Here is a 25,439-nt window from a genome sequence, read left to right on the forward strand (position 1 = left end):
TCAGCTGAGGTCTCTGTTGCAACTGCATCGCAGTTCAATTTCTCCCTCTACCCGGTTGTGCTTTCCCTAACTCCACTAGGTATTGATGCCAAGAGCACTCCCCCATAAATCTCCTGCACAGAAATCTCTGTCTCAGAATCCATTTCTAAGGACTAAGACAATGAGGAAGATGTAGTCTCAGAGTTTCACCCTCTGTGTGAAATGCAACAGGAGAGCATACCCTTGTATAAGCCACAATGGAACAATCAAAGAAATCCGGATTTAGTGCAATCCATTGAACTGTATTTATTGAAAGCTGGTGAGGTTCCCCAGAAAATCGTTAGAATACATGTAAAAACTAAATGTGGTCTCATTTTTTCTTTTTAAATTGGCAAGGAGGGAAAAAATGGCAATGGTACTACCACAGTGCTGGAGAGAGTGTATCATTTTTCTGGAGGACAGTTTGAAAACACATATCAAGAGTATTAAAATGCTTTCCCCTTTGACTCATTAATTCCTCAAAAAATCTAAAGATTTAAATTAAATTTGTAAAAATATACTACAGGGGTGGACTTTATAGTAATCTAGATAGCCATTAAAATAATACTGAAATATATTGGGTTGGCCAAAAAGTGCCTTCGGTTTTTAAGTAAAAATAAAAGACACATTTTTCATTTTCACCAAGAACTTTATTGAACAATGTATTCACCCTTTTGTTCCACTACCTTCTGCCATTTTTCAGGCAACTTCATAATTCCATCTTCCCAAAACTTTTTATCTTTTTGAGCAAAGAACTGTTCCAGGTGCCTTTTACAGTCTTCTACAGAATTGAAATTTTTTCCATTAATAGAATTTTGTAAAGACCTAAATAAATGGAAATCCGAAGGTGCAATGTCTGGTGAATACGGTGGATGAAGCAGAATTTCCCAGCTAAGCTGTAACGGTTTTTGCCTGGTCATCAAAGAAACATGCGGTCTTGCATTATCCTGATGGAAGATTATGTGTTTTCTGTTAACTAATTCTGGATGCTTTTAGTCGAGTGCTGCTTTCAGTTGGTCTAATTGGGAGCAGAACTTGTTGGAATTAATCGTTTTGTTTTCCAGAAGGAGCTCATAATAGAGGACTCCCTTCCAATCCCATCATATACACAACATCTCCTTCTTTGGATGAAGACCGGCCTTTGGCGTGGTTGGTGGTGGTTCATTGTACTTGCCCCACGATCTCTTCCATTCCACATTGTTGTACAGTATCCACTTTTCATAGCTCGTCACAATTTGTTTTAAAAATGGAAATTTTTCATTACATTTAAGTAGAGAATCGCATGCAGAAATACAGACAAGAAGGTTTTTTTCGCTTAACTTGAATGGAACCCAAACATCAAAGCGATTCACATAACCAAGCTGGTGCAAATGATTTTCAACACTTGATTTGCATATTCTGAGTATGTCAGCTATCTCCCGAGTGGTATAACATAAATTGTTCTCAATTAATGTCTCGATTTGAGCGCTATCAACTTCAACTGGTCTACCCGACCGTGGCGCATCGTCCAGCGAGAAATCTCCAGCAAGAAACTTCGCAAACTACTTTTGACATGTTCGATCAGTCACAACACCTTCTCCATATACTGTACAAATCTTTTTTTTGCGTTTCAGTTGCGTTTTTACCTTTCTTGAAATAATAAAGCATAATATGCCAAAAATGTTGCTTTTTTTCTTCCATCTTCAATATTAAAATGGCTACACAAAAATTCACCAATTGTGAGGACTTCTCTGGTAGCGCAGTGGTTAAGAATCCGCCTGCCAATGCAGGGGACACAGGTTTGAGCCCTGGTCCAGGAAGATCCCACATGCCGCGGAGCAACTAAGCCCATGCACCACAACTACTGAGCCTGTGCTCTAGAGCCCGTGCTCCGCAACAAGAGAAGCCACCACAATGAGAAGCCCACGCACCGCAATGAAGAGTAGCCCCAGCTTGCTGCAACTAGAGAAAGCCCGTGCACAGCAACGAAGACCCAACGTAGCCAAAAAAAAAAAAAAATTCACCAATTCTGATGTCTTTTTTTAAATGCACGCTGATATGACAGCTGTCACATACAATCTAACAAAAGTGTTTCGAATGAAGTTAAAGACACCTAAGTGCTACTAGAGCCATCTCACAGAAAAAAACGAATGAACCTTTGGGCCCACCCAATATTTATCAAAATATTAACCAATAATATTTCTGTGTGATACAATTTGGGGTGGCTTTTATTGTCTTTTCATTTATCTGTATCTCTCTGCCTTTATTTATCTGTATCCCTCTGAATATGTATTACTTGCAATTGTTAAAATTATAATTTACTATAAAATAAGGAATGAAAGATTTTTCTTTGCCTCCCCATAGGTTATCTCAATTTACAGAAAATATCCTAATTAGAATCCTCCATTTCAACTTTCTACTTTCATATCACTTTATATTTTATGTATTTTGGTATACTTGCATTTTTCTGCAATTTTTAGTTGTATTCATATCCTGCCTCCATCATTAGGTTGTAAATTTCTAAGAGCCCTATCTACAGAAATGTCTGCCCATTGAAGGATACCCCAACACACTGATGACTGAAGGACAGGATTCATACACTGAGCTGTAGCACAGAAAGAACAAGTAGCAGCACGAAGCACTACAGCCCTTTGTTCCTGTTAATTAAAAATATAACAACAAAACACACACATGCCACACAGTCTCAGATATTCTAGTTGAAGCCATGCTAGGAATCAGACTAGCTGTCCTTATTGCCTCCCACATAACTGTGCAATGCAATGCTTTCTAAACATCGCTATCAGTCATACAATCCTCTATAACCGCTGAAAGGAGCACGGGTTCTTTTTGGTTTTGTGTTTCTTTTTTGTTTTCTTTCACTTAATTATTCACAATAACCTGGTGGACTTGCATTCAGATCAGAAAAATGTTTCATTTGGTTGTATGTGAGCTGCTTGTAAGTGCCTCTTTTTCTGAGCTGCCTGTCAACCCACCAGTCTTATAGGCCCAGAATGAGTCTCCTGGGGCTGATAAAAGATGGACGATTAGCCCCTGATGCCGGCACAGCCTGCCACAACTGGACGTGAAAAGTACGAATCTCTTTTTGTCTTGAAGAATGGGTTGTAAAATTTCCTTTTTCAATTTCAAGCCAAGAAGATGGGTTTTATCTCTTTATAAAACACTGGGTCATTATTGGGCTAACTGTAACAGAAACAATTTACCTGGTTGAGGTTCAACAGCAAGAAGGAATGAATTCTATCCAAGTTTTCAGTGTGCTCCACTTCAGCCTGGCCCCCTAGAATATAAGCTACACAACAGACAGGCACGGCAGTATCAGTAGTACCTTGGTACTGATGCACAGTAGGTACTCATTAAATATTTGTTGCATGATTGAATAAATGAATGAATGGAGCAAAGTTTGGGGATTGCTGAGACTTTGGGGTACGAGGTAGCTTCTATTACCCAAATAATCATTTCTCATGGACAGACCGCAACCTGTCATTCTAAGCTCAGAATTTAACCCATTTGGCTTAAGGTTCTTATTTCACTTAAAATGAAAATGCCCTGTGCATTGGTAAGAGAATAAATTGGTACAACCTTATTGAAAACCAATTTGGCAGTTTAGGCAAATCGAAAATATTAATTCCCTTTCACCTAGGACCAGCCCTTCCAGAAATTTATCCTCCAGAAATACGCACATACAAAGAGGTTTATTGCACTGTTGTTTCTAATGGGGGGCAAGGGGAAGAAGGGAGGGGGAAAAACCCTAACCTAACCTACATACCCATATGTAAGGGATTGGTTAGGGGAAAGCAATTTAACCACTGACTCTCCTCTCCCACTGATTAAAGATTCTGTGTGACCTTGACTCCCTCTCTCCTCCAGGGTGCTTCTAAGAGGCATGAGCCAGTTCCTCTGTGGTGACAACAGGGAAACCTGAGAGGCACAGAGGGCAGGAGATACCATCAAGCGGCTCAGAGCCCTCATGGAACTGGAACAAGAGACAGGTGAGGACCTGAAGGGGTACATGAGAGCATCTGATATAGTGGCTGTATGCTTTTTTACAGGAATGCTTGTCTTTTAGAGATTCATACTGGACTGTTTACAAAAGAAATTATACAACGTCAGAAATTTCCCAAATAATTTAATGTCAGGAGAAGATGGTGGGGTTATAGATCCAAAAAGATTGAACTAGGTGATGGATACATAGGGGTGCATAATTCTATTCTACTTTTTAATATATTTGAAATTTTCTATAATAAAAGTTTTTCTTAAGAAAATGTGCCCTTTGGTTTCTTAGAGATGTTAAGTCTTCCCAAGTTCCCAGTTTTAATCAGTCAATAAAAATGTTTGATATCAAGCCAAAAGATAACAGCCTGAAAAGAAAACCAACCTAATCACGCAGAAAATTATGTGTGCCAACTGGGAGATGGAATGTTTCCAGAGTTCAGAGAAAGGAGAGAGAACTGTAGGCTGGGAGGTCAGAAAGTCTCACGGTGGAGGTGACACAGTAAGGAGACAGGTCTAATCATAATGGACACATATCCCATGTTGCCAAGGGGTTTCTGGGTCCCTGCAAATGGGAATGCCAGCCATATCAGCCCTACTTGGGTCCTCATAGCACAGTCCTTAGGGAAATGCATTCCTGGAACCCTGGCATTTGCTCTTGGATCTCCTCAATAACTCTGAAGTTAAGACATGCCTTGGGCCAAAGTTTCTCCCAGGCACATGTCATATCATTCTTGGTCTTTCCTCCCAAGTGGCAGTGATGTTTATGAAGCCCTTCATAACATCCATCTTCCACCCATCTCCAGCTGGTAGTCCTAATACGGTGAGTTGCAGAACACACTCACTTTGGCAGATGGCGATGTGCAGTTCTGCGGTGTGGTGGGCTAACCAACCTTTACTGGTACAGAGTACACAGTACACAGAGTACACAGTTCTCTTTGGCTGAGCACTCATAGGAGCACTCAAAGGAAGGTTACACACACCACACACACGCACACACGCGCACACACACACACACACACAGCACACACATGCTATACCGTAGTGTATTTATGTCATCAAGTATATATATATATATATATATATATATATATATATATGTTTTTTTTTTTTGGTCTGGCCACACCACGTGGCATGCGGGATCTTAGTTCCCCAACTAGGGATCGAACCCATGCCCCCTGCAGTGCAAGCACGGAATCTTAACCACTGGACCACCAGGGAATTCCCCTACAAATATATTTTTATGGGAAATATTTCAGAGATAAATAGCATTATAATGAATCAGTACTGAGGAAGGCTAAATAGAATATGAGTATGATATCTAATATGTGCCAGGCATATTTGCACATATTATGAAGCACTTTATACATATTATCTCTTTTAATCCTTACAATGACAGCCCTATTAGCAGGTTCTATTATTACCCCTCAGATAAAAACTCATTATACATATTATCTTATTTACTCTTTATAACGATAGTGCTGTTAATGGTTTCTATTATTGTCCCACAGATAGAAAACCTATTGCACAGAGAGGTTAAGTAACTTACCCAAGATCACTTAAGTAGTGGAGCCAGGACTCAAATCCAGAGCCCATGTGCTTAACTGTTGAAGCTATGCCAATTACTCCACATACAAAACGTCCTTCCAGGTACAACTGGATTCTGGTGCAAGGTTCTGAGTGAGTACTCCTTTATTGTACATACTTTTGCAGAGTAAAAGACTTCCCCATATTTGCCTTTTGGGGATGACAAGTAGGATTAGCTAAGGCTAATTTTCTTGGAGAAGGGCTATATGCAGGGAAACTGCTAGCCCATCTAGTAACTCTGTGCAATCTGGAACAAAGCTCTCTACCAGGGCGATTGGCTAGGCTGGTAGAGTTTGACTGGGTTTCAGCAGCCTTGCTACCATAGGTGGTAACCCTGGCTGTACGAGTGGAAGAGGGTGTAACAGGAGGCCTCTGTGGAGTGAGATAACCCCTTCCATCGCAAATGGTAGGGGCCATGTAGTCTCCCCTCTTCTCCTCAGTTGCCAGAGGGAGAGAGTAACTGCTGACTGGCTCTCTCTCCCTGCACCTGTGCTCCAACAGCCAACTGTTTCAAAAGCACCAAAGCCTGTGTCAAGGGCCTCTCAACCCAGACAGAGCAGAGCACGTCCCTTACAATCCACTCTGTCTTTGTAGCCCAACTTAGTAAGGAGTGGTCGCCACTCACTCTGCTTCCTCTGCTCTCTTCACTCCCTTGCAATCTAACTTCCACCCCTCCACATCACTGAAGCTCCTTCTGCCATGTTTAGTCTCTGTCCTCCTTGACCACTCTGCAGCCTTTACCACTGACAATGACTAGTTCCAGAGTCTTCTCTTTTGGCTTTTCAGATTCTCCTCCTATTTCTTTGGCTGTTCTTTCCCAGTCTCTCCCATGGCATTTTCCTCTTCAACCTCCTTTTTTTTTTTTGGCCACGCCCTGCAGCATGTGGGATCCTAGTTCCCTGACCACGGATTGAACCCAGGCCACCTGCATTGGAAGTGTGAAGTCTTAACCACTGGACCACCAGGGAAGTCCTAGGATGCCCCTCAGCCTCCTTTTAAATGCTGGTATTCCCCAGGGTCTCATGCTTGGACCTACCTTCTTCTCTTTCTTCAAATGCTCTCTGGGTGATCACATCTATTCCTAAGGCTGCCCTACCATCTCTTCTGAGGATTCCTCACTCTGTTTCTGCTGTCCAAATCTTTCCTAAACTTGAGAAGAAAAAAAAAGTTAATTTCAACAAACCTTTGCTTATACAATTTTTGAAAATAAACTTCTTTCATTTTATAATGTTCTTTAGATAAATGTTGGCCAGAACCTCAGAGCTCAAGATTTAGGTCATTCAATGTCCAGAAATATCCACCCCATAACACTTAGCGAAGCCTGTCCTCATTGTAAATGAATTGGCTAAATCACACTTACTGTTCTGTTAGAAAAAATCCAACTTCGTTTTTCAATGCAAACAAAAATATTAATATTGTTTCAAGAAATAGTCTTAAAAAACACTGGGAGAGAAAATCTGGAAGACATTTTGTAAAACTAATGATTAAAAGCAGTCAAATTGATATTAAAATAATACCAATATAATTAAATTATCCATTTTCATAATAGCTATAAAAACAAGAATAAATTTATATGCTGCTCCTCTTTTCTTGAAGTATAATAATGTAATATAAGTATGGTCAAAATGATGTTATAATAAATTGAGAAATATAATGAAAGTTTTAAATATTTTTGCAGTAACTGTGTGTGTGTGTAATTATGGCACTCACCTTTGGAAAAAATTAAATAAGTATTATATAAAAACAGGTAGAAACTGCCATCATTACCACTGCCCTCACCACTACTTTTGCTACACATTATGACCAAACTTCTCATATGTAACTAAAGTGGAAGGCAAATGACTAAAAAGGCATTTAATCATGTACTGCTAAAAACAAATTGATCAGCAGCTAACATCTAATTCTCTTGTTTAGTTAATAAGAGGTAATATATATTACATATTTTATAAGATGAGGATTGACTTTATTTGGAAGAAAATATTTCATATGATTTGATAAATATATTATTGAATATTGTACACCACCTAAACCATGTAAAAATTTAATCTGCTGGTTTTATTCAAAATATATTGAAGTGTTGGTAATCAAGGAAAATATTACAATTAGCTTTAAAAGAATCAGCATCATCAACCTGTACTGCTACAGCCCGGCCAAAGATATGTCTCAGGAAAAAGAGCCCTTATCTTATAGAGATGCCTTCTGACATATCTACAGATAAAATGATATGATATCTAGGATGTGCTTCAAAATCATAAGGGAGTGATGAGAACTGTACTTTACCTCTATGGTCTTCCTCCCAAACCCCCTAACTACAGTCTAAACATGAGAAAAAATATCAGACAAATCCCAACTGAGGAATATTTTGCAAAATACCCGAGCTGTATACCTGAAAACTGTCAATGTCATCAAAACCAAGAAAATTCTGAGAAACTGCAAGACCAGAGGAGACTAAAGAGATAGGACAACTCAGTGTAATGTGGTATCCTGGGTGGGATCCTGGAAGAGAAAAGGGACATTAGGGGAAAACTACTGAAATCGAAATAAAGTATGGAGTTTAGTTAATAATACTGAAGTTCCTTCTTTAATTGTGACAAATGTACTGTGGTAATGTAAGATGTTAACAATAGGGAAAAATGGGCATAGAGTATATGACAACTCTATCCTACCTTTTGCAAGACTATTTTAAAAGACGATTCTAAAATAAAAAGTTTAAGATAATCACTATGGAGAGGGAAAAGCAGATGGGGTGTGTGGTTGGGACAGGATTGGCCACGTGTTAGTGCTTATCGGGGTTACATAATGAAAGTTCATTATACTATTCTGTCTACATTTATGTGTGTTTGAAATTCTCTATTATAAGGTTAAAAAATACATACATTGCGTTGGGGGTTCCTCAAAGCCATCCTCAGGTTCAATGATTTGCTAGGAGGACTCCAGGACTCAGCATATAATCATACTCATGGCTATGATTTATTACAGTGAAAGGATAGAAAGTAAAATCAGCAAAGGGAAAAGGCACAGGAGGCAAAATCCTGAGGAGACCAAGCACAAGCTTCCTAGAGTCCTTCCCCTCTGGAGTCATACAGAATGCACTTAATTCCGTCCCAGCATCAAACTGTAATAACACACACATGTCTACCAGGGAAGCTCATTTGAGAAGCCTGTGTTGTTACTGGGGGCTGGTCACATAAGCACCGTCTACCGAGCACATGTCAAGATTCCAAACTGTCAGAAGATATTCAGTATCAACCACGTTGTTTGTAAAAAGCATTTCAGGCACAGTGAGCCATCCTTACCATTTAGGGAAAGTGTAATATCAGTGTAGGGAACTGTTTACCAGTCAAGTTCCCAAGTGCCAGCCAAAGGCCAACCTTGCAAGCAGGCCTTTCTAAGGATAGCAGTCTCAGGCTTACACACACACAGAGGCATACTACTCTCTGGGATACAGCTCAGATATGTTTCATAACTCACATCCTCCTCTTCTATGGAAGGTAGCTCCACTACCCTCACTAGGAGACCTCATCTCCTATTCTGGTCCAGAGGTGCATGTCTGAAGGGGAAAGGGAGGGCCTGTGAGGTGTAGAGAGTTGAGAAGAGCAAGTTCCAAGTTTCTCAGTGGGCACAGCTGTAAATTAGCCTGGAACTCTGCACTCCTGTTCTTTGATTTTTTCCTTCTGTACACGGTGCTTTAGTTCTGGGAAATCTACCTTGAGGACAGAAGAGGAAGAGAAGGGGGAAAAAGAAAAATGGGAAAGAAAAGAAGGAGGACTTTTGAGAGAATGAGACAGAATCTGGTCAGCAATCTGCTCCTAGATAGCTCCTGGATCCATTCTTGTGCCAGTGCAGAAAGGCTGTGAATATCATGAAACAGGTGAGTCTGAGGTTCTTAAAGTATATACAAGTGGTGATGTCTTGTAGGCAGGCAGATCTGGAGCTGGTGAAGGGCTGAAGGGTACAGGCCTGCAAGGGCTCCCATCCCCTTCAAATGAAGCAATATACACACTAATACACTACAGCACACAAGTAATGAGTTTTTGGTTAAACCTTGTAAATATCTTGTGAATAGTGTCTTTCTCTATGTGTGTGTGTTAAAAGAATTACTGTAGCTTCATGTCATCCTGTTCGGCATTTAAAAAAATATATTTTTTTAATGTGCTTGGAAGCCTCAAAAAATGGAATTGATCCAGGCTTCTTGTAATTTCTTGGAGCCCCAGGAAACAGAACTGGTTGGTGATACAGATTCAGAAGTCATCAGCACCAAGGCCTTGGTAAATTGAAAACAAGTGAGTGAAGGGGATCGCCCAAGAGAGCTCCTTTATGGAAAAAGAGGGCTCTGGGACGAGAACATTTAAGGCACTCCCTAAAGAGGCGCCTACAAAGGAGGCTAACCAGGAATGGCCAAAGAGATAAGAGAAAAATCAAGTGAAACGAAGTCGGGAAAATATGGCAAAAGAGAGGGGAAGTCAAGAGGACACAAACCAAGAGTGCGTTTGAGAGGGGAAGTATTCAACAGCGTCAAATATTCGCTGATTTTTCCCGGTCAGCACCAACCAGAGTAATTCTGCCAACTCCCCTCTCTCCCCTCCCCCTGGTACTGTTACTACGTCACTTTTGACTCTTACAGGGTTTCAGCCGGTGGTTTACAGTTTATATCCTCCAATTAGATGGCTCAAGCAGGAGGTCGGAATCTTACTCATTTTCTTCTTCCATAAGGCATTACGCCTCTTGCTCAATTAATATAAGTGAAACTATTTGAAGAACATTTGAAAAACCACCCCCGGGCAAAGATCTTACGTTTTAACTCGCTCCAGCAGCCAAATTCCCCCGGACACGAACAACTGCGCAGGCGCAGAGGCCGATCACCCGGCTTTCTCTGGTCTTTGCATTTGGCGCGAAATCTCCGTTTCGTGGGAGGGGCTGAGAGAGACGCCGCGCTCATTGGACAGGTTTGGCGCGAAATCCCCGAGCTCCTGCGCCACGATTGGCTCCGGCCTTCCGGCGAAGGGGCGGGGCAGAGGAGGTGCGCGCCGAGCGGCAGCGTCCGGGGAGAAGCAACTCTCTGCGGTCCAGTGAGGCGCCGGCGGCCCCTCAGCATTAAGCAGCGATGGACCTCGCGGCGGCAGCGGAGCCTGGCGCCGGCAGCCAGCACCTGGAAGTCCGCGACGAGGTGGCCGAGAAGTGCCAGAAACTATTCGTGGACTTCTTGGAGGAGTAAGTCGGAGGGCGCCCCTTACCCGCGGAACTTCCCCTCCCGCCCCTCGCGGCTTCCGGAGCCCGGGGGCGCCGTGGGCCCCGCGCGTGTTCGGGAACTGAGGGGTCGCGCGCCTCGGAGAGCGGGCCGCGGAGAGGAGGCTGGGCCGGCTGGGCTGGTTTCCGGGGGTGAAATCCATCTGGAGCTCTTCCGCAAACTCCTGCCGTGCGCAGTGCCCTGGGCCGAGCGCTTTAGGCCCGTCGTTCAGTCCTCACAGCCTGTAAGGCCGGTGGTCGCGTAGCCCCCGGTTCCTTGTTCGGACCCTGAGGCTGGGTGGGGATGAGTAACTCGTCCAGTTAGGCCGCGCGTCCTCAGGGTCGCGGGGGAGGCCGAACTGGCGTATGAATCCTGGCGGGGGCCTGACTGGGGTCCACCGAGGGCCTGGCAGCCCTGGAGCCCGTGGAGTTGAAAGGGCCGGAGTGAACCCCGTGGTTGACAGATGCTCGGGCGAGGGCCCGACCTGCTTATGGCGCTGAACGCACTTCCTCCGTCTCTTCCTTTCCTTCCAACCCTCCAAACCCCACTTTTCTTTTTTTTCTGTTGCCTTTTTTTAGGCTCCAGGGATCTCAAACCCCCTCTCCCTGGCTTTCAGCCACTGCCACCAGTTACTTTTCTTAGATTGTGCAGATATAGCTCTGCTTTCCCTGAGTGGGACTCTACCGCCTCCAGGAAGAAGTGGAAGCACTGCGGAATGTCTTAGGAAATTCTCTCTTTTTTTTTTTTAAGAGCTCAGTTTTTTAATTTGATCATTTCTTGCATTTGAAGTTCTCCTCGATGACATCTTGGCCTGAGACTCTTTGCCATAGTCCTAAAAAAAAAAAAGTCATATGCGGTTTTACTAATATTTAGAAACTCCACTAAGTTGTTAGCGCTAGTTATAGTGAAGCTTTTAAAAATTAGCACATGTCTTACGAAAATGCTTCCCATCCTTAAAATTTCTTTTAGCTATTCTCAAGGGCCTTAATGACTTCCACGTCTTTAAGGCTCATAACATGGCAGGAAATTCTTTTTTTTTTATTGTGGTAAAACCTTTACCATTTTAACCTTTTTTTTTTTTCTTGGCCGTGCCCTGTGGTACATGGGATCTTAGTTCCCCAACCAGGGATCGAACCCATGCCCCCTGTTTTGGGAAGAGAGTCTCAACCACGGGACCACCAGGGAAGTCCCCATTTTAACCTTTTTTAAACACAGAGTTCACTGGCGTTAAGTACATTTACCTTGTTATACAGCCATCACCAACATCCATCTCCAGACCACTTTTCTTCTTCCCAAACTGAAACTCTGCACCCACTAAACAATGATTCACCATTCCCCCCCGACCCTCCTGCCCCTGACAACCACCATTCTATTTTCTGTCTATGAACTTGACTACTCTAGGTACCTCAGACTTGGAGTCATACAATATTTGTCCTTTTGTGACCAGCTTACTTCACTTAGCATAGTGTGTCTTTGAGGTTTTCCATGCTGTAGCATGCACCAGAATTTCCTTTTGAAGGGTGAATAGTATATCATTGTATGTCTATACCACATTTCGTTTGTCTCTTCATCCATCCGTGGATGTGTAGGTTGTTTCCACACTTTTACCACTGTGAATAATTCTGCTGTCTTGTGAAATTCTGATAGAGTTAAAACCATAGTTTAACTTATATTACCCTACTTTTGGCAATGTTACTCTCTGCCTGACAGCTCTTCATCCTTCAAAGCCTAGCTAAAGAATCATACCTCATTTGTTAAACCCTAGAAACCTTTCAGGCAGCACCAATCCTTTCTTCCCTTATGTTCCCAAGCTGCCATTTTCTGTCATCTCTGGTAATATATTTACCTGTCAGCCGTTTCATCTGAATGTAAATCCCATCCTTAATCCCCCCTAGCCACCACACCACATTACACAGGTCCTCAGTTATGTTTGATTTTAACAAATAATGTAATTACCTTTGCTTCCTTGAAGTTTGCCATGCAGCTGACTCCTGGGCACAATGATGAACAAGACAAATAATCCCTGTATTTGTTGGGGAAAAAATGTTAACGCCCTCTCAAAATACCAACTTTGATTGCCATTGCTTATGGAATAAGATCCAAATTCTTCACAGCTGCCTTTTCCAGTTTGATCTTCCACAGCCATTCTGTCATTATCCACATTCCTCCCATACCCTTCCTGACTTTGCTACATACTTGCAAACATCTGTAGCCAATCTATCCACCACTCATTTTTTTTTTCTTTCAAATTTTGAAAGTCTTTCAACGCCGAATTCCAGTGTTACCTTTTATATGCATGAAGCCTTTGTAGATGTTCCTGTTAGGCAAAATTAGTTTATATTCCCCTGTTACATTCTTTTACCTCCTCCTTTTTCTTTTTCCTTTTTATTTTATTGTGGAAAGAACACTTAACATGAAATCTACCTTCTTAACAAAATTTTAACTACTGTGTTATTGTTGTACAGTAGATCTGTTAGAGCTTATTCATCTTGCTTGACTGAAACTTTATGCCTGTAGTACCTCCACATTCTCCTCTTCCTCCTACCACCATACCACTCTTTGATTCTATGAATTTGACTTTTGGGGGGTTTTTTTGGCCTCTCCCAATGGCTTGTGAGATCTTAGTTCCCTGGCCAGGGATCGAACCCCGGGCCCACGGCAGTGAAAGCGTGGAGTCCTAACCACTGCATCACCAGGGAATTCCTGAATTTGACTTTTAGATACCTCATATTAGTAGAATCATGCAATATTTGTCTTTCTGTAATTGGCTTATTTCACTTAGCACCATGTCCTCAAGATTCATCCATATTGAGACATTGCAGAATATCCTGTTTTAAGGTTGAATAACATTCTGTTGTATGTGTATACTACATTTTGTTCGTTCATTTGTCATGAACATTTAGATGTCTTGTCCCTCTTTTTAGTAGAAATGTCTCCTATGAGAGTGTCAACCCCAGCAGAGGGACGATACTGTCATTTCCAGCCTGTGGTACCTCTGGCATAGTGCTTTGCAGATAGATATTTAGGTATTTAACAGTTAGAACATGCTGTATTTGAAGGAGGAATTGATTTTTTCTCAAAACTAATCTGCATGGTTATGTTAGAAGAACAAAAATCAAATATGTTCGTATGATACGCTTTTGGAAAAAACACACCAGCTTTACTTTGTGTGTGTGTATGTTTCCTTTTTCCTGAAGGTCTTAGGCGCTGAAGCACCTCATTTCTGTGTATTTATTTGTATTCTGGTTCATAAATCAACAGCTAATCTGTCAGTTTTCTCTTTAGAAATTAAATCTTTGGATTTTAACCTGTATTTCTTTCTTTTTTTTTTATATCATTAATAGAGTTAGGTTTTTTTGAGTTTTTTTATTACTTATCACTTTTTTTAATATATGGCACATTCTTATTAGTTATCTATTTTATACATATTAGTGTATATATGTCAGTCCTAATCTCCCAATTCATCTCACCATCACCAACAACAACAACAGCCCCCCGCTTTCCCCCCTTGGTGTCCATACATTTGTTCTCTACATCTGTGTCTCTATTTCTGCCTTGCAAATGGTTCATCTGTACCATTTTTCTAGATTCCACATATATATGTTAATATACGATATTTGTTTTTCTCTTTCCAACTTAACTTCACTCTGTATGGCAGTCTCTAGGTCCATCCACGTCTCTACAAATGACCCAGTTTCATTCCTTTTTATGGCTGAGTAATAGTCCATTGTATATATGTACCACATCTTCTTTATCCATTTGTCTGTCAATGGGCATTTAGGTTGCTTCCATGACCTGGCTGTTGCAAATAGTGCTGCAGTGAACATTGCGACGCATGTGTCTTTTTGAATTATGGTTTTCTCTGGGTATATGCCCAGTGGTGGGATTGTTGGGTCCTATGGTAATTCTATTTTTAGTTTTTTAAGGAACCTCCATAGTGGCTGTATCAGTTTACATTCCCACCAACAGTGCAAGAGGGTTCCCTTATCTCCACACCCTCTCCAGTATTTGTTATTTGTAGATTTTCTGATGATGCCCATTCTGACCAGTGTGTGAAACCTCATTATAGTTTTGATTTGTATTTCTCTAATAATTAGTGATGTTGAGCATCTTTTCATGTGCGTCTTGGCCATCTGTATGTCTTCTTTGGAGAAATGTCTATTTAGGTCTTCTGCCCATTTTTTGATTGGCTTGTTTGTTTTTTTAATATTGAGCTGCATGAGCTGTTTATATATTTTGGAGAGTAATCCTTTGTCCGTTGATTCATTTGCAAATATTTTCTCCCATTCTGAGGGTTGTCTTTTCATCTTGTTTATACTTTCCTTTGCTGTGCAGAAGTTTTTAAGTTTCATTAGGTCCCACTTGTTTATTTTTGTTTTTATTTTCATTACTTCAGGAGGTGGGTCAAAAAGGATCTTGCTGTGATGTATGTCATAGAGTGTTCTGACTATGTTTTCCTCTAAGAGTTTTATAGTGTCTGGCCTTACATTTAAGTATTTAATCCATTTTGAGTTTATTTTTGTGTATGGTGTTAGGGAATGTGCTAATTTCATTCTTTTACATGTAGCTGTCCAGTTTTCCCAGCACCATTTATTGAAGAGATTGTCTTTTCTCCATTGTATATCCTTGCTTCCTTTGTCATAGATTAGTTGACCATAGGTGCGTGGGTTTATCTCTGGGCTTTCTATCCTGTTCCATTGATCTATATTTCTGTTTTTATGCCAGTACCATGTTGCCTTCGTTACTGTAGCTTTGTAGTATAGTCTGAAGTCAGGGACTTCCAGCTGTGGTTCCTCCAGCTCCGTTTTTTCCCCTCAAGATTGCTTTGGCTATTCGTTTTTTCCCCTCAAGATTGCTTTGGCTATTCGGGGTCTTTTGTGTCTCTATACAAATTTTAAGATTTTTTGTTCTAGTTCTGGAAAAAATGCCATTGGTCATTTGATAGGGATTGCATTGAATCTATAGATTGCTTTGGGTGGTATAGTCATTTTCACAATATTGATTCTTCCAATACAAGAACATGATATATCTCTATCTGCTTGTGTCATCTTTGATTTCTTTCATCAGTGTCTTATGGTTTTCTGAGTACAGGTTTTCTGTCTCCTTAGGTTTATTCCTAGGTATTCTTTTTGTTGCAGTGGTGAATGGGACTGTGTCCTTAATTTCTCTTTCTGATCCTTCATTGTTAGTGTATAGGAATGCAAGAGATTTCTATGCATTAATTTTGTATTCTGCAAGTTTACCAAATTCATTGATTAGCTCTAGTAGTTTTCTGCTGGCATCTTTAGGATTATCTATGTACAGTATCATCTGCAGATGGTGACAGTTTTACTTCTTCTTTTCCAATTCGGATTCCTTTTATTTTTCTTCTGTAATTGCCATGGCTAGGACTTGCAAAACTGTTGAATAAGAGTGGCGAAAGTGGACATCCTTGTCTTGTTCCTGATCTTACAGGGAATGGTTTCAGTTTTTCACCATTGAGAATGATGTTTGCTGTGGGTTTGTCATATATGGCCTTTATTATGTTGAGGTAGGATCCCTCTATGCCCACTTTCTGGAGAGTTTTTATCATAAATGGGTGTTGAAATTTGTCAAAAGCTTTTTATGCATCTTTTGAGAGTTGAATATTGTCAGAAGCTTTTTATGCATCTTTTGAGATTATCATATGGTTTTTATCCTTCAGTTTGTTAATATGGTGTATCACATTGGTTGATTTGCATATGTTGAATCCTTGCATCCCTGGGATAAATCCCACTTCATCATGGTATATGATCCTTTTAATGTGTTGTTGGATTCTGTTTGCTAGTATTTTGTTGACGATTTTTGCATCTATATTCATCAGTGATATTGGTCTGTAATTTTTTTTTTTGTAGTATCTTTGTCTGGTTTTGATATCAGGGTGATGTCCTCATAAAATGAGTTTGGGAGTGTTCCTTTGTCTGTAATTTTTTGGAAGAGTGTTAGCCTTCTCTAAACCTTTGGTAGAATTCACCTGTGAAGCTGTCTGGTCCTGGACTTTTGTTTGTTGGAAGATTTTTAATCACAGTTTCAATTTCATTACTTGTGATTGGTCTGTTCATATTTTCTGCCTCTTCCCAGTTCAGTCTTGGAAGGTTATACCTTTCTAAGAATTTGTCCATTTCTTCCAAGTTGTCCATTTTATTGGCATAGAGTTGATCTTTGCTGTTGTTTTCTTTGTTTCTATTTCATTTATTTTTGCTCTCAGCTGTATGATTTCTATCCTTGTACTAACTTTGGGTTTTGTTTGTTGTTTCTCTAGTTCCTTTAGGTGTGAGGTTAGATTGTTTATTTGAGATTTTTCTTGTTTCTTGAGGTAGGATTGTATTGTTATAAACTTCCCTCTTAGAACTGCTTTTGCTGCATCCCATAGGTTTTGGATTGTCATGTTTTCATTGTTATTTGTCTCTATGTATTTTCTGATGTCCTCTTTGATTTCTTCAGTGATCTCTTAGTTATTTAGTAACGTATTGTTTAGCCTCCATGTGTTTGTGTTTTTTACGTTTTTTTTTTCCCTGTAATTGATTTCTAATCTCATAGCGTTGTGGTTGGAAAAGATGCTTGATATGATTTCAGTTTTCTTAAATTTACCAAGGTTTGATTTGTGACCCAAGATGTGATCTATCCTGGAGAATGTTCTGTGTGCACTTGAGAAGAAAGTGTAATCTGCTGTTTTCGGATGGAATGTCCTATAAATATCAATTAAATCTATCTGGTCTATTGTGTCATTTAAAGCTTGTGTTTCCTTATTAATTTTCTGTCTGGATAATTTGTCTATTGGTGTAGGTGAGGCGTTATAAAGTCCCCCACTATTATTGTGTTACTATTGATATCCTCTTTAATAGCTGTTAGCATTTGCCTTGTGTATTGAGGTGTTCCTATTTTGGGTGCCTATAAGTTTATAATTGTTTTATCTTCTTCTTGGATTGATCCCTTGATCATTATGTAGTGTCCTTGTCTCTTGTAATATTCTTTATTTTGTTTGTTTGTTTGTTTTGCGGTACACGGGCCTCTCACTGTTGTGGCCTCTTCCATTGCGGAGCACAGGCTCCGGATGCGCAGGCTCAGCGGCCATGGCTCACGGGCCTAGCTGCTCCGCGGCATGTGGGATCTTCCCGGATCGGGGCACGAACCCGTGTCCCCTGCATCGGCAGGCGGACTCTGTACCACTGCGCCACCAGGGAAGCCCTATTCTTTATTTTAAAGTCTATTTTACCTGATATAAGTATTGCTACTCCAGCTTTCTTTTGATGTCCATTTGCATGGAATAACTTTTTCCATCCCCTCACTTTCAGTCTGTATGTATCTCTTATAGACAGCATATATACGGGTCTTGTTTTTGTATCCATTCAGCAAGCCTGTGTCTTTTGGTTGGAGCATTTAATTCAATCACATTCAAGGTAATTATCGATATGTATTTTCCTATTACCATTTTCTTAATTGTTTTACGTTTGTTTTTGTAGGTTCTTTTCTTTTGGGTTTCCCACTTAGAGAAGTTCCTTTAGCATTTGCTGTAGAGCTAGTTTGGTGGTGTGGAATTCTCTTAGCTTTTGTGTGTCTATAAAGCTTTTGATTTCTCCATCGAATCTGAATGAGATCCTTGCCGGGTAGAGTAATCTTGGTTGTAGGTTCTTCCCTTTCATCACTTTAAATATATCGTGCCACTCCCTTCTGGCTTGTGGAGTTTCTGCTGAGAAATCAGTTGTTAACCTTATGGGAGTTCCCTTGTATGTTATTTGTCGTTTTTCCCTTGTTGCCTTTAATAATTTTTCTTTGTCTTTAATTTTTGTCAGTTTGATTACTGTGTGTCTTGGCGTGTTTCTCTTTGGGTTTATCCTGCCTGGGACTCTCTGTGCTTCCTGGACTTGGGTGACTATTTCCTTTCCCATGTTAGGGAAGTTTTCAACTATAATCTCTTCAGATATTTTCTCAGGTCGATTCTCTCTCTCTTCTCCTTCTGGGACCCCTATAATGCAAATGTTGGTGCATTTAATGTTGTCCCAGAGGTCTCTTAGGCTGTCTTCATTTCTTTTCATTCTTTTTTCTTTATTCTGTTCCTCAGCAGTGAATTCCACCATTCTGTCTTCCAGGTCACTTATCCATTCTTCTGTCTCAGTTATTCTACTGATTGCTTCTAGTGTATTTTTCATTTCAGTTATTGTATTATTCATCTCTGTTTGTTTTTTACTTCTTCTAGGTCTTTGTTAAACATTTCTTGCATTTTCTCAATCTTTGCCTCCATTCTTTTTCCGAGGTCCTGGATCGTCTTCACTATCATTATTCTGAATTCTTTTTCTGGAAGGTTACCTATCTCCCCTTCATTTAATTGTTTTTCTGCGGTCTTACCTTGTTCCTTCACCTGGTATAGTCCTCTGCCTTTTTATTTTGTCTGTCTCTCTGTGAATGTGGTTTTCGTTCCATAGGCTGCAGGATTGTAGCTCTTCTTGCTTCTGCTGTCTGCCCTCTGGTGGTTGAGGCTATCTAAGAGGCTTGTGCAAGCTTCCTGATGGGGTGGGTAGAGCTGGCTGTTGCTCTGGTGGGCAGAGCTTAGTAACACTTTAATCCACTTGTCTGCTGATGGGTGAGGCTGAGTGTCCTCCCTGTTGGTTGTTTGGACTGAGGTGACCCAGCACTGGAGCCTACAGGCTCTTTGGTGGGCGACACCAGGAGGTGTCTACTTCCCAGAACTTCTGCTGCCAGTGTCCTTGTCCTCGCAGTGAACCATAGCCACCCCCTGCCTCTGCCAGAGACCCTCCAACACTAGCAGGTAGGTCTGGTTCAGTCTCCTATGGGGTCGCTGCTCCTTCCCCTGGGTCCCGATGTGCACACTACTTTGTGTGTGCCCTCCAGGAGTGGAGTCTCTGTTTCCCCCAGTCCTGTCGAAGTCCTGCAGTCAAATCCCGCTAGCCTTTAAAGTCTGATTCTCTGGGAATTCCTCCTCCCGTTGCCGGACCCCCAGGTTGGGAAGACTGACGGGGGGCTCAGAACCTTCACTCCAGTGGGTGGATTTCCATGGTAAAATTGTTCTCCAGTTTGTGAGTCACCCACCCAGCGGTTATGGGATTTGATTTTATTGTGATTGCGCACCTCCTACCGCCTCATTGCAGCTTCTCCTTTGTCTTTGGATGTGGGATATGTTTTTTGGTGAGTTCCAGTGTCTTCCTGTTGATGATTGTCCAGCAGCTAGTTGTGATTCCGGTGCTCTCACAAGAGGGAGTGAGCACACGTCCTTCTACTCCGCCATCTTGAACCAATCTCCTAACCTGGATATCTTGATTTAATATTTTCTAATCAACAAATACTAACTATTCTTTTATTGTTGGTGTGTACAGTTAAGATTGGAAAGTGTTAAATCAAGAAATTCAGATTTAAATCTGAAGACGTAGTTTTGCTATGTTCCCAGCTTTGTACAAAACATTTTAAAGGCATTTTCTCATTTAATCTTCACAGTGATCTTAAGAGATAAGATGATGTTCTAATCTTTTTTATTATTTTTTTTTCAAACAGAAGAGGGACAGGTTTAGAATAGGTAAGTAACTTGCCCCAAGTTATACAACTACTAAAATGGGCCTGTCTGACCCTAAAACTGATGGTCTTTAACCAATATGCTGAATTATCAGGCATTCACATTCTTCTTTTTGCTGCCTAATTCTTAGGTTTAATCTGACTTGCATGTATCTACAGGTTCCAGAACAGCGATGGAGAAATTAAGTACTTGCAGTTAGCTGAGGAGTTAATTCGTCCCGAGAGAAACACATTGGTTGTGAGTTTTTTGGACCTGGAGCAATTTAACCAGCAACTTTCCACCACCATTCAAGAGGAATTCTATAGGTTTGGTGTATTAATCTTCACTTTAAATAGACATGTAGCCTGGGAAGCCAGCTATTCTTAGAATGAAAGTGTTCATTTGTGAGGCAAAAGGGCAGCTGTCACAGAGGCCCTTCGATACAGCCAGTGGTCATTTTAGTGCTGCTCTGAACTAATTTAAGCCTTTGTGGAGTTGACTGTTTTTCACATGCGAATGTTGAAAACCTTTGTTTTCTATGTAGTTTTTCCAGGTGTTAAGAGGATTGCTTTGTTTCAGGCTTCAGTGCTATTGCTATGTCATTCATTTAATCCACTCTCCCTCCCCATATCATATAAAATCCCTTGAAACATTTTAAAAGCTGAATGGTATTTTTTTGGCAGAAATTAGACATTAGGCTTTTGTTTTGCTTTCAATTGCTATATAAAGCCAGAAATATCTTTCTACACAAAACTTAGTTTAAATAAAATCAGGTTAAAATAAACACTGTGGACTGTTATGAAAGAGAAATGAAGACCCAGGAGTAAGGAGTCACAGTCCTGTTCTTTTACCTGGTGTACTGGGAGATGGAGAATTTGTCTCGGTGTTTCTAGTCATATATGGCTATCAAGAACGGTTAGAGGGATAAGCAGCAGAGTTTATTGTGATAGTATGTAGCAGGAAAAGTTGTACTGACAAGTGAGAGGGAAATAGAAAATCAGGGCTGATGGTGGAAACACCTGTGCCTGTACCTCATGCACAGACCGTGCCGCAGTTCTGTCTCCTGAAAGTAGCTGATTTTTCAGAGGACTTCCAGATCCTACCACTTAAACCAAGCTGCCTCAGCTATTTAAAAGTTAAGAGAACATGCACACTTCCATCTAACCAGTCAAGTGAAACGTTTCTGCCAACTTGCTCTCAAATCAGTACACAAATTCCTTCCCTGCCCTTATCCACTTCCTATCAATCAAGAATAAAACCTGGAAGAAAATAGTAGGCCTTGACAAGTGGGAGGCTGCCTTGCTAGGTAGTATACTGCCCAGGTGGTTCAAGTAGAGTCATCTTGGACAGAGGAGTGACCTGCTGTGTGCATGCTAAATGATTATTTAAAAATAATAGGTTTTCAGGAACAGCATTTTATCTTTGGTGTTTCTATTGTCTTAGATATATTTATGGTGGAATAGGAGAGGATTGAAGATGCTCTAAACCTGGATCAGATGATAGAAGTGTCCCGCAGAGTTAAATTCTAAAGCTTGGTTGTAACCAGATGAAATTCCTTACTTTCAGCTGTTGGGAAGCATAAGGGGAAGGAGCCCTTGGTAAGCCTCTTGAAGTTGTCAGTTGATTTACTTTTTGTTTGTTTTTCAGAGTTTACCCTTACCTGTGTCGGGCCTTGAAAACCTTTGTCAAAGACCGTAAAGAGATCCCTCTTGCCAAGGATTTTTATGTTGCATTCCAAGATCTTCCTACCAGACACAAGTAAGAAACCCTTCTTTGAAAAAAAAAAATTCCCCAAATAGTATAGGCATCACTTAATTGTCAGAAAGCTCAGAAGGTTGTAGTCTTAGGTCTATAAAGAGTTATATCCAGGTCTATAAAGAGTTATATCCAGTTATCCAGAAGATTTAGTTTTGGAAAATATGTATTTCCAGGAAAATGGGATGGGAAGCATGTTAAGTGAAGCAATTTCTGGGGATTATAGTATTTTAGGAGACCTTTTAAGGGATGTTGAGGTGAAAAATTAGTGAGAAAATATGAAAACTGAGAACAGTCACAAAAATTAATGAATTGTCAAGAGCTTAAATAGCATAGCTTTTAAACTGTTTTCCTCTTTAGCAGTTATTTAAAGAATAAATTTGTTGGAGGAAATTGAAGTGATATTTTGAAAACTTAAACTACTAAAATTACTTATAAAATTACCAAGTTATTTAATATAAAATGGGTTTGTGAAATACAGTGTTTTCTAAACCTTCAAGTTCAGAAAAAAAAATTTTCCTATGATAATTTTTCCCAAGGATAACTTTACTGTGAAAATGCTTATTTAGAAATGTAGGTAAGAAAAAAATGTATTTGCATATAAAACAAAAATGGGATCATTGTGTTTTATAATTGTAATTGCATTTCTTTCATGTCCTTTACTTAGTTTTTCTTATTTATTCATTTATGTATTTTGTTGTGGATGCATGTACATTATACTTCAGGAATGGGCATGTTGACTAAATTATTCTTGTAGGAGAGTCCAAAGAATACCTTGTCTCTTATTTTGTTGTTGTTATTTTAAGCATAAATTATCATTGAATATCCTCTCATTAAAAGTGAAAATTTTTAGTTTGAAATGAATATTTAGTAATACAATATCTGTCTTTAAACAGAATTCGAGAACTCAACTCATCCAGAATTGGTTTGCTCACTCGCATCAGTGGGCAGGTGGTACGGACTCACCCAGTTCATCCAGAGCTTGTGAGCGGAACTTTCCTGTGCTTGGACTGTCAGACAGTGATCAAGGATGTAGAACAACAATTCAGATACACACAGCCAAACATTTGCCGAAATCCAGTTTGTGCCAACAGAAGGAGATTCCTGCTGGATACAAATAAATCGAGATTTGTTGATTTTCAAAAGGTGCTTATTAATTTCTTTTTAGATCAGATTCAGCCTATGCTAATAATTCACTTCTAGGCACTTGTAATTATTATAAGCTTACTTAGGCAATGTTAAACTCAGTTTTTATGTAAGTCAAGGTTCATCAAGTGTGACTACAGATTTAAGCTAAAAATTTGTAATGCAAATTTCAATTATCAGTATATAAATGTGTTCTAACCATTAATAACTTGGATTGGAAGCTCCTTCAGGCAAATAAAATGTATTTGTCAAAGAATAAACAGTAATCATTATTATTACTGTTATTATTACAAGCTAGAGTTAGGAAAATTTTTGCAGAAGTAGAGACTTGTTGGTGTAAGACTTGGAGTTGGTGGTTAGGAGGGAGGAAGGCATAAATAAAAGGACAGGTGAAAATGGACATGCTTGTCAATAGCAATGAGGATTATCATGATTAAAGTAGAGGAACCAAATTGGAGATCATCTGAGAGATGATTTGGTATGAAGCATGGAAGTACTTGGAGCCTTAAATCTCAGATTGAGAAGCTTGGACCTATCTTGATAAGCAAGGGGATAAGTTTTCAGATGATGTGAATTTTAAAGGAAGATTAATGAGACAACTGTGTGTGGTATTTAACAAGAGACTAATAGGCAGTTGTAGTCACTGGGCAAGAGTTGGATGGTAGCAGTAAGAATGAAGGGGCTAAAGCTCTTCAGGGCTTAGTAACTCTGATATATGCAAAGAGAAAAGCTGCAGCAGCTCAAGCACTGGAGAATGAGTACCAGACTAAAATAAATAATTTATATTAAATTCAGTTTTTAGTCCTTACTTAGTTTTCTTGTTTTATTCTGATACTTGGTTTATAGGAAACATGTGTTCTTACCAAGAACTTTGGGTAAAAGATGCTTTATATTTGATAAAGAACATGATATAACAACCAAATACAAAATACGAATTTAGGTTGGGTCTTGGTTTGGGGGGGAAAAAAACAGCTGTAATAAAGGACATTCTTGACAACTGGGGAAATTTGAAGATGGACTAGATAAAGAAGTCATTATGGAATTAAATATTTAAATCTCTTGGTGTGATTGATGGTATTGTGGTTACATAGGAGACTGTCTTTATTCTTAAGAGGTGAGTGCTAAAATATTTAGGGGTGAAGTATCTTGATTTTTGCAACTTCTTTCAAATAATACAGTAAAAATATGTGTGTCTTAAGTAATGTTAACAGTTGTGTTGAGGTGGAGGGTATAAAAGATGTGAAATTTTTCATAAAATTTCCCTGACAATTTAGAGGAAGATGGAACACAGAACAATTATTTAAAGTCAGTTTGAACAAAGAAAAAAATACATGTTGTTTAATGACAGTAAAAGTGAACTTGAAGTTTTTAAGTAGATGTAATCTTTTACCAAATTGTAAGTTTTATGGTAGAGAATTTTTAAGATGAATGTTGGCACATGTCAGAAGTCTGCAAACTAGTAAGATAATTTAGGATATGTCGATATTTGTGGCATTTAATTTAGATTGCATGGCATTTGAAATAGATCTCGTCTCATCCTTGGCAATTTATTTGTCTTTGTTACAGGTTCGTATTCAAGAGACTCAAGCTGAGCTTCCTCGAGGGAGTATCCCTCGCAGTTTAGAAGTGATCTTGAGGGCTGAAGCTGTGGAGTCAGCTCAAGCTGGTGACAAGTGTGACTTTACAGGGACGCTGATTGTTGTGCCTGACGTGTCTAAGCTTAGCATACCAGGTCAGTAATCTGTGGCTCAAATTTAACAAATTCTCAGTTACCCGAACTGCAGAGTATCTAGCTTCTTGCGTCTTCCTTGTCTTATTTTTGGCTACCAATCAGAGGGTGAGCAAGGAACTATGATGAGAGTAAAAACAAATTAGTTTGCTATAAAAGCTACTGTTCTGAAAAATTTCAAAGCCTAAATGAAATATTTGCATTTATAGGTTTCATTTATCTGAGCAGTTTTGATTCTCAGCACCTTCAGTATTTGAGCTGTGAAACAGTCTATCATTCATTGTTTCAGGAGCACGTGCAGAAACTAATTACCGTGTCAGTGGTGTTGATGGATATGAGACAGAAGGCATTCGAGGGCTCCGGGCACTTGGTGTTAGGGATCTTTCATACAGGCTGGTCTTTCTTGCCTGTTGTGTTGCACCAACCAACCCGAGGGTGAGTCTTCTTAGTAGAATGGCAGAGCTTAA

General features: G+C 39.9%; 1 protein-coding gene and 1 long non-coding RNA gene across 3 annotated transcripts in view; one reads left to right on the plus strand and one right to left on the minus strand.

The window, feature by feature from the left end:
• Positions 1-5,186: 5,186 nt before the first annotated feature.
• On the minus strand, positions 5,187-10,207 carry LOC113633706 (uncharacterized). Of its 2 annotated transcripts, none has more exons than XR_003438304.1 (3): positions 8,469-10,207; positions 7,979-8,088; positions 5,187-6,736 (listed from the first exon to the last, which is right to left on the minus strand). It is a non-coding gene; the product is annotated as an uncharacterized LOC113633706 (long non-coding RNA). The 2 variants fall into 2 exon arrangements; XR_003438303.1 differs by having other exon boundaries at positions 5,187-6,741.
• Positions 10,208-10,635: 428 nt separating this feature from the next.
• MCM6 (minichromosome maintenance complex component 6) overlaps positions 10,636-25,439 on the plus strand; it is a 49,608-nt gene continuing 34,804 nt past the window's right edge. The window contains exons 1-6 of the mRNA XM_027078372.1: positions 10,636-10,803; positions 20,522-20,668; positions 21,990-22,100; positions 22,994-23,243; positions 24,810-24,975; positions 25,262-25,407. Coding sequence (XP_026934173.1) covers positions 10,697-10,803; positions 20,522-20,668; positions 21,990-22,100; positions 22,994-23,243; positions 24,810-24,975; positions 25,262-25,407 — 927 coding nt within the window. The 5' untranslated portion in view covers positions 10,636-10,696. The remainder of the gene's footprint in view (positions 10,804-20,521; positions 20,669-21,989; positions 22,101-22,993; positions 23,244-24,809; positions 24,976-25,261; positions 25,408-25,439) is intronic.

The sequence above is a fragment of the Aethalodelphis obliquidens genome, unplaced genomic scaffold (assembly GCF_003676395.1).
Source record: "Aethalodelphis obliquidens isolate GAN/ISIS:26980383/991018 unplaced genomic scaffold, ASM367639v1 scaffold2, whole genome shotgun sequence".
NCBI lineage: Eukaryota > Metazoa > Chordata > Mammalia > Artiodactyla > Delphinidae > Aethalodelphis > Aethalodelphis obliquidens.